The sequence below is a fragment of the Cynoglossus semilaevis genome, chromosome 8 (genome assembly GCF_000523025.1).
Source record: "Cynoglossus semilaevis isolate Cse_v1.0 chromosome 8, Cse_v1.0, whole genome shotgun sequence".
NCBI classification, from domain to species: domain Eukaryota; kingdom Metazoa; phylum Chordata; class Actinopteri; order Pleuronectiformes; family Cynoglossidae; genus Cynoglossus; species Cynoglossus semilaevis.
In genome coordinates, this window is record NC_024314.1 from 28,276,286 (window position 1) to 28,285,760 (window position 9,475).

The 9,475-nt window shown below is 43.7% G+C and overlaps 1 protein-coding gene and 1 long non-coding RNA gene across 4 annotated transcripts in view; one reads left to right on the forward strand and one right to left on the reverse strand.

The window, feature by feature from the left end:
* LOC103383018 (uncharacterized) overlaps positions 1-2,934 on the reverse strand; it is a 27,220-nt gene extending 24,286 nt beyond the window's left edge. The window contains exons 1-2 of one of the 3 annotated variants that reach the window (XR_003050339.1): positions 1,899-2,934; positions 103-387 (exon numbers count right to left, since the gene is read on the reverse strand). This is a non-coding gene — a long non-coding RNA (uncharacterized LOC103383018). The other 2 variants (XR_003050340.1, XR_521978.3) reach the window with 2 other exon arrangements.
* tmem178bb (transmembrane protein 178Bb) overlaps positions 1-9,475 on the forward strand; it is a 56,394-nt gene that overhangs the window by 24,694 nt on the left and 22,225 nt on the right. Inside the window, exon 2 of the mRNA XM_008316011.3 lies at positions 6,411-6,524. Coding sequence (XP_008314233.1) covers positions 6,411-6,524 — 114 coding nt within the window. The remainder of the gene's footprint in view (positions 1-6,410; positions 6,525-9,475) is intronic.

Here is a 9,475-nt window from a genome sequence, read left to right on the forward strand (position 1 = left end):
TGGGGGGGGGGGGGGGTCACATTTGGAGGGGAAAAGAAGCCAGAAATGGGAGAACACACCCTCCCCCCACGAAAATATCACATCAGTGCCTACTTCACTCACAGTCTCAGAACAATCAATGATAGCGAGGCCCACTGACCCTCTCCGACCTCTGGTCCCGCCTCTGGTCCAGCCTCTGGTCCACATCTGGTTCTCCCTGTGTGGATCAGCTCAGCTGTGAAGCCTCTCTGTTCTAATCCCATGGATGTAGCTGTTGGAGCAGGGAGGAGGGGCCAGAGGGGGAGACAAAGTGGGTTAAAACAAAACAAAAAAAACAAACGAGGTCACGTAGAGCTTGAACTGTAGCAGGACCTTCCATATGGCAGGGAGTCCTCGAGCCTCCAGGTCCTGCAGCCAAAGAAAGAAGACGTTGAGTTTTCATTAAAACACAGACATGTTTTTAAACGGTGTTATTCTAATCCAAGAAATAAATTCTACATTAATTATTGTCATATTGTCGTAATTGCGAGGAAACAGACGAGCCAACCAGTCTGATTGGTTCAGAGACGCCTCCCTGTTGGAGTGACCACGGTTGGACCAGCGACCTGGTCCCTGACAAATCCTCAGTCAAACATCCTTTGACTATAACCTCCCCCTCAATCCCACATCTACAGATTTGGGAACGAAGTCTTCCCCAAAGGTCAAGTCACACGGTGACTCGGTGGAGAAAATTAGACTCTGAGTTTCCGTCCACAGTCCAGCTGTTCAGACTCATTCATGGTCCAAAAATAACAAGTAGATCTGATTCACTCCCCCTGGAGGAGAAGTTCTCACACACTCACGCGGATCAACTCTTTCAGTGACATCACTTCCACTTAGTCATTAAAAAATGGTGTCTGACTTTGGGAATTCTCAGAACTCTGGTGAGCAATTTAGTCCAAAGGAGTTACATGTCCATTTGGAAGAGCAGTAGGACGTGATATGTTCAAGTCCCAGAGCTGAGTGAAGTAGTTCTTGTGACTAACCTCTGGTCTCAGAGCGCTCTCTTCAGCTTTGATACATCCTCTTCTCCATGTCGGTTCGTTTTAAAGTAGGACAGAAACAGCGATAAAGTTAGCTAAAAAAGTTTGATGAGGACCATAAAAAAAACTATATAGTTAGCAAAAACAACAACTATATAGTTAGCTAATAACCAGTGGGATTTGAGCCAACAACAAAATATCAAGTCAGCCAATATATATATATATAAACTTAGCCAAAAACAACAATAGAATTGGCTCGTAACCAGTGTGAACTAAAGCCAAGAACAAAGTTAGCGAAAACAAAGGGAAGTTAGCCAAACACAACTATAAATTTAGCTAATAGCCACTGGGATTCGAGTCATAAAAAGTTTGAAATTGGCAAAAAAACAAAACAAAAAAAGCTAAAAAATAGTAAGGTAATAATAACTTAAAGGTTGGCCAAAAACACCAATCAAGTTAGTTTTAAACCAGTGTGAATTTCGCCAAAAACAAGTGGGTTTGGGATTAATTCCCATTCACAACATGGACTACATCCCAGTGGTGTGTGTGTGTGTGTGTGTGTACAGTAACCACGTGACTGTTACATATACGTTGTTGTAGCTGTTACTGTAACTCATTCATATCACAGTGTTCACATCTTATTATCTGTATTGTGTTAAGTTCAAATAAATCACCCACAGCCATAAAAACATATTTACTCTGGTGACAAACGGCTTTTTATATTTATTTTTATCTCTTCATAAATATTTTAACCAGGCAGACTAGATAACCGGGGGCACGAATACAAAACAGGAAACGCACTTTAAAAGAGTAACGAGCAAATGTTTATTTTTGTTCTTAGTGTTTGGATTAGACGAAAAAAAGAATTGAAAAGTTCACCGACATCTTTATTCTCACCTTCTTTCTCTACATCCGCAAACGTTCTCTGCTATTTTCTTCTTCTTCTCCTACTTCCTGTTGCTTCACTATCTTCTACTACGGCTGCGCCTCTCGGAGCGGTAGCGCTAATTTGTGTGCGTTCGTCTGACGCACCACAATAACAACAACGGCGGAAACCGTGTTCCTTCTGCTCGTGTCTGAAGAAGCCAATTCGGCTAATTGGTGTGCTACAGTTTGCAAGCTAACACACACACAGAAGCTCGGCGGGTTCTTTCCCGGTTTTCCGAACTTCCGGTAAATTGCTAATTCTTCCGGTATTACTATCGTAATGTCCTAGTGACGGATTATGCCTCGGTGCTTTTTTAAAAACTTTATTTCGTTTTTTTCAACTCACGCTGAACTTTCTAACGTTTTAATCCCGGCTCCTGAAAACGTTTAACCCCTTTTATTACAACATGAATTGAACATCATGACTACAGTATGTTAGAGCGTGCTCAACACAGCGCCACACACAGGTCTGGAATATGTACTACAGGGACCGCAGTCGTATTTCACGGCTCCGTTTAGACGCAGACTTTGTTTGCGGATCCGTGTCAACTCTCTGTATCTGTTGGCATTAAGTTTCACTTCAGTTGTTGTGATTTTTACCGGACTTCCTGATGTGGCAGTGATAAAACTACGATGGAATCAAAACTGTGGGAATCGACCGCGACTTGGGACGAAGCTAACGCTACATCAATCAGACAAAGCTCAACGACAAACGTCTACATCAAAAGTCAACAAAAAATTGTTCACTACAGCATTTTTTTTCTTTCTCTTTAGGATGTAAGTGTTTCTATGAACAAAGCCGTGATGGATCGCAGTTTTTTTTTTCCTTTTTTTTTTCTTGCAGCCGTTGAGCAGATGATTAATCTGGAAAGACGACCTGATCGATACTGAAATCACTTACCCGTTGTCTCCTTCTGGCCCATATGCCATCATCTTTTGTCAGACAGATATTGACAGATCCTCTTCTTGGCACAGCACACACATACAGATAGATGGAGCTGTGCTATCTGACACCCAGCACGCTGTGTGAGAGGCCGTGGGGGGAGGGGGGGTCGGTGGAGCAGCGGGAAGGGTCTCTCAGTTCACCTAGGTTTCATACGGCATGCTCCAGTAAATGTTTCCTGCAGACCCCCCACCCCCCCGCCCCCCCTGTGATGCTAAAGGGCTAGCAACCACTAGCAAAATCACATCATATGCTGTACTACATTTTACCATGGGATTCATTTTATATTGAGCAGAAATTATTTCTGCTTCAGGCCTTTAGCGACCACTATGAAAAGTTAACTGCCCCCCCGGCCCACACCGCCCTCCCTCTGGTTTATATGATGGTGACACGGCACATTTTTTGAATCAAGAAAGAGTCGACTTTTCCATTAAAGAAAAAGTAAAAATCTGTAAATATTGGACTTTGGGGGCGTCTTTTTTGTTGTCATAAAACATCCAGAGTAATGAAGAACTCCGGTCTTTGTTCCGTGATGAACGACCTCCCACTCCGTGACATTCCTGGTGGGTGCTCGGTGATAAGTGCGGGCTGTGAATTCACCGATAAAAAGACAGGAAGTGTCCCCTCTGATATAGGAGTCTGTGGCCTTTGTCAAACTTCCTGCTTACTCATTCAGCAGAAGACGTGAAGGTGACTTTTACATGGCGTCCCAGAAAGAACTTGTTCTGCACGCGGTGGCGCCCCACAATGGACGCCTATGAAACGAGGAAGCGTCTGATCATCAAAATGCAAATGCAGGAGGTTGTGGTCGAATGTTTGTCATTCACAGGATGTTTTTAACTGAAGGGTTAGAGACGAACGGACGGCCGAGTATCTTCATCATCATCATCATCATCATCTCTAACAGTAAATTACCAAAATAAAAATACAGTACACACTAAGTACTGCTAGTATGTTGTTCTATAGAATTGATGACAGCGAACGAAGTTCACTTTTTTGCTGATGAGACGCTGCTGTTTCTCTCTGTCTTTTTGGTCTTTAAACCCCAAACGTAGACCCCTGCTGGTCAGAAAGGAAAGATCAGATTCATAAGGAGTTTCTGGTCCATTTATTTCTGGTCCGTTTATGTCTGGTCCGCTTATTCCAATATTATTTCTGGTCTCCGTGATAACAGTGAAGGGAGAACTACATGAAAAAAAAATTGTTTTGTAATCGTCCAATTGTTTCTCATCGTAAAACTAATGACAAATAAAGGTCAGTACTAGAAAATAATGACTAGTCATTTTCACGTCACACCGTTGGCCCACATGGAGTTTAGAGCTTTGGGGATCGGTTGGTGTTCAGCCACCGTGCAGATGAAGTTGGATTTGTTTTGGTTTGATTTTTCTTTCATTACTTCTTCTCCACCTCTGGACCTAATGGACTGTGACCACTTGTCATTCCCCACTCACTCACTCTGAACTGAAACACATCTCCATCAGAACATTAACAGTCTGCTGGTTCCTGTGGACCAGATTGCTGAGCAGTATTGATTACTCCAATATAAACCTTTATGAGAATGAGCACTAATTACTCTCCGTCCCTGATTGAGTAATTATCGTGCAGCATCTCTGCTCCTCACTGCAGCAGCAGAGGAAAAATAAACAAAACGAATAAACCTGAAACCTTCATTGCAGATAAATCCGACTTCAGCCTCTCGTGGACTCAGTAATAGCCGTGTTCAAATGAGCAGCTTGGCTCGGAGCGGCCCTTGTCCAGGGTCATCACTTTTATTGGCCTATTTGAAATCCCTCCCGTTGTAAGAGGCTCATTTTTTAACGGAAAGAAAATCCATATCCGCCCCATGAATCCTCCGCACGAGATGTCGACGCCAACGACGCTGGCAGAACAAACGCTGTTCACAAGACGGCAGCGCCGCACGTTAGGGATCGACCTGAGCGATCGCTGTTAACATTAGTCACACACGAACATCCGTGATTCTTCAGCGCTGCTTTATGACGTCACAGGCAGGGGGCGATAGAGGGAAGGCTACTGGATGATTGACTAAGACTATCAAAATGAAAAAAAAGAAATAATCAAAATTACAAAACAGGCCTCAAAGATACAGGCCCATCAGTTAAAGTCAGGTGGTCTAAAGCCGTGGTTCAGGGGTCAGGACGAAGCAACATGCTGGAAGTTGAGCTTCTGGTTTACGTGGCTGTTTAATTGATCGGTCGTGTTGTTTATCTGTTGCCAGTGCAGTTGGTTGTACTGAACGTGAGCCTCTTTGTCTCTGCTTGTGTACTTTCGGTGTACTGGTACTACAATAATGGAATTTCCAGCGGCGCACGCCGGCTCGCCAGAAACAATTAGAGCAGACGTGTAGTTTAATGTAATGGTGTCGAGAGGCAGCGCTGACGTCTCTGTCCACCAACCAGAAAATTGGATCCACAGCATGAGACCCAGCAGACACACACACACACACGCACACACACTCACAATCTCAGACCAATGAAAAATAACAAACATCTCACAATCTCAGACCAATGAAAAATAAACATTTTCTCTCCGTTTTTAGAAGTATTTCTTCAGGCGTGTGTGTTGGATATCAGATGTCAGAGGTCAGCGACCTCTGGCGTGACCTTTGATACGACTAGACTCATATACGTGAAAGTCATCTATCGTTAACTCCAGATATTATGGTGAGATGGTGCCAGTAAAATAAGAATAAGACTTTTATTTTGAAAAACACCTTGACATAAAGATGGGTTTGTAATTGGGAGAGAATTTCAAATTAAAACATCAGTCAAATTCAAAAACTTATAAATAAAACTTAAAAATAAAATACTAAATAAATAAATAAATTCAATAAATACTAAATCAGTAAAAATCAACAAAGTATTCCTGATACTGAGTCCAAATACCTTCCACGTGGGTTCAGGAAGTTTTTTTTTTCTGAGTCCAAACCTTCGTCCTGACCCGACCTCCAACATCAGGCTCGATACGTGGCAGCGAGCCGAGGTCAGCAGTTTGTAAATGCACGGCTGGCAGAACTGTAGTGTAAAGCATTTTGAGAGGTCGTCAGGAATAAAAGGTCAAAGGTCGCTGACCTCCGTTTGAAAATAGTCCGACACCGAGCTCATCGTTTGACCTGCTCTTTATATAACCTGTTAAAAATGAATTTATTTTCTACTAAAAAAAGTTACTCCAGGGAAGGTTGTCTGCAGTGCCCCCGCCCCACCCCTTGGGGACTCACTTTACACATTTGTGTGTACACACACACACACACACACACACACACACGGTATGATCGTGATGACTGATGGTTTAGCAGCTCCTGTTTCTCCGACAGCTGTTATGTCAGAGTTACCGATTATAATGTTGGGAATGTTCCTTTAACCTTGAAACAATGGAACCCTAATGGATTTTTCCATTGTTTCGGGGGACGATCATCGGTTCTAGTTCTGTCTGGGTACTTCATCACATGACTGCAGCGCCACCAGCTGAGGATCAGAGTCTGGGATGTTTTTTCACGAACTTCTTTTTTTCTGTCCTTCCAGATTCCATCACCAGGTGTTCCTACATCAAGTACCACTACTCCTCAGCTACGATACCCAAAAACCTGTCGTACAACATCACCAAGACGATAAGGCAGGACGAGTGGCACGCCCTCCGTAAGTCTGCTGGAACTTTGACGTTTATATGTTCGTATATGTGTTAGCATCGGATTTTTATTTTTTTATATAAAACCTGACTTTATTTTCCCGATAGTCCAGGACTAGAGATGATCGGAATCGGACGATCAAACGCACGATCGGCGCTAACTCACACCTGTTTATAAGTGTCGTCTAAGCTTTTCATATTTTGATATGCTGTATGGCGCCCCCAAGAGGTTGGAAATTTCTGGCGCCTGCTCCGTCTTTTTTTCCCCCTGACTGAGTGGCACAAGGAACTGTGTACTGTCCAAATAAGTACTACCCTGGAAAATACAGTACTACGTGTATTTATGATTTTCGGTGCTTTAACTAGCTGTGACTGTCGGCGTTTGACAGGAAGAGGAAGTTTGAATCCTGGGTAATCACCAGGAGAACTGTTTGGTGTCACAGTGTCACAGCAAACAGTTCTCCAGTCCATGTCCCGTGGATCGGTTCTTCAGGCCGTCACTGGTCGCCTTGACACCAAACAGAGAGGGCACGACCTCTGACCTCAGAGCTTCTTCTGCCGTCACATGTCATGGTGGTGACTCAGCTCCGAACCCCGGTGGAACTCTTTGGTTCCTGTTTTTTTTTTTTTCTCCATCTTGTTTTGTCTGATAAAGTTAGTTCAACAAACTGAAGAAGGAACTGGAGCCGGACAACAATTCAATTCAAATTTAATCGCAGCTAATCGCGTAATTATGCTGCGATTCCTCGCATTATCAGAGTACGTTCATATTCGTCCCTCGTATCTTAGCCTGGTGGTCTGCAGAAAGTTCTGTCAGAAAGTACTTCAGATACAATCTTCAGTACTACTGCAGCCTTGGGAAGAAAATCTGTTTTTTTAATTAAGCCTAATTCTGAAAATATTATCTTGAATTGCATCCTTGAAAAGTAATACACGGAAGAAGACGAAAGAAATAAATCACAACGTTCATCCTTGAAAAGTAATACACGGAAGAAAACGAAGGAATAAATCACAACGTTAGACGAGGTTTTTTTTTTTTTTTTTAAACACATTTAGCAGAAACTGCTCTGAACAGGAAATTGTGGTGTTTTGTATTCATGGCACGACATGAGAGGAGCAGCAGAACGCAGACGTTCCTGAAACCATTTGGAGAACTTTGCTGCCTTTTTCTGTTCTTCATCCAAACGGGGGATGACGTGTTCTTCACCGTCTTCATAAAACAAAGCAAACACAAAGCTTTTATTTAGGGCCAGTCAGACGTGTTTAATGCCCTTATTACCCGGCCTATCCTCACAGCATCTCGGTGGGAGATAACTCCCCGCTCCTAATCGATGGCCTGTCACTGTGGGCACAAAAAGGAAAAATAAAAATCACTAAAGTGTGAATACACAAAGCCCAGTCCACCGAGTGGACGAGTCCCACTACTGAATCGATAGCAGGCGCTGCAGCGCTGCGACTCTGCCGTGAATCACAAATCACAGGTGGGCCTTGAACTAAAGACCCCCCGGAGACGGAGTGGGCTTCTAATCAGTCCTGCTCCCGTCCACAGATGATGCTGTTTTCACCCTACCGTTGTCTCTGGTAACTGTCCCACAGTGCAATGCTAATGATGCTACGTAAAACTAGCCATTTACAAAAGTTTTTTCATTGAATTTTTTTTCTTATATTCTACTTCACACTGCACCGTACCAACCCCCCCTGAACCTTCCTGCAGGTGGTGAGTCCACTGGAAGGTACCAACTGCCCCGATTCGAACTTGCCCAGGAGGTGAACCCTGGGGTTCCACACCAATGACAGAGACACTGACCTCTGGGCCAAAGCGCCACCATTTACAAACGTTTTTTCATTTAATTTTTTTCTTACATCCTACTCTAAATCAGTAATTATGATGATGTCCACTAGGGGTGTAGGAAAATATCGATACGCTGAAATATCGCAATATCTCCTCTCCTGATCCCGTATCAATCTCCTCCATCAGTAATTGATTTTTTATCACCAATTTCAAGTCCAATATTCCTGGTGTCGGTTCATTTTCTTTACTACGATGACACTTTGACTACAGTAACATTGTTGAAAAATAACTCAATATATCGTCGCAATATACCGTATCGGTGAATGTTCCCAATACGATACCCTGTATCGTAATATGTATCGTATCGCAAGATTCTTGGCAAGGCAGGTACATTTTTGTTGTTCAACTAAATCGGCTAATTTTCAAATGTGATGTCGATATAAGAAACCTGTGAGTCTGCGTCGAAACCCTGCCCTCTAGGGTCAGTTGTTGGGATAGGATTCTGCTCTCTGTGTCACCGCTACACCGACTGTAGTAGCCTTTGCAAAAATACAAAATATTTTCTTAAGCGTGAAACTTTTTCTCCCCCTCCGTGAAACCCACGTTTGTAGCTGACGATGACTCAGATCCACCAAGTTCACTCATTTGACCTGGCTAACGCTACAGTTAGCGCTGTGCTACACCACAGGCCTTCTCTCTGAGTAATCGTTCTCAGAATCTGGAAGTGAAAAATCTGGGTTTTTTTCTCCTTCTTCAGATTTACAAACTGGTGCCGTGGTCCTCGGAGCTGTTAGCTCAGCAGTCGCAGTTTAATCGTCCCGCAGTTAAAGTTCAACCAGGCGCTGGTCCAACTGCCCCTGAACTGCCCCCGGATCTGGCACACACATTAAATAAGGATGACAACCTATTTGGTTCTTCAACAAAGTGTGTGATGTTCCACCGGGGGAGCTCCGACAAACTCCCCCTCTGCCACCGCGCACGGCTGAGAACCCAGCGGGCGACGCTCGGTGTTTGAGGAGGAACGCCGTCGTCATTTGTTTCTGTCAGTCAAATATATAAAAAACCTGCCGAGCAGAATCTGAGGAGCCGGCAGGTGAAACCCCACTTTCTATTACTGCTGAACATCAAAGCAGACAGCACAGAGTACACACACACCCCCACCTACCCCCC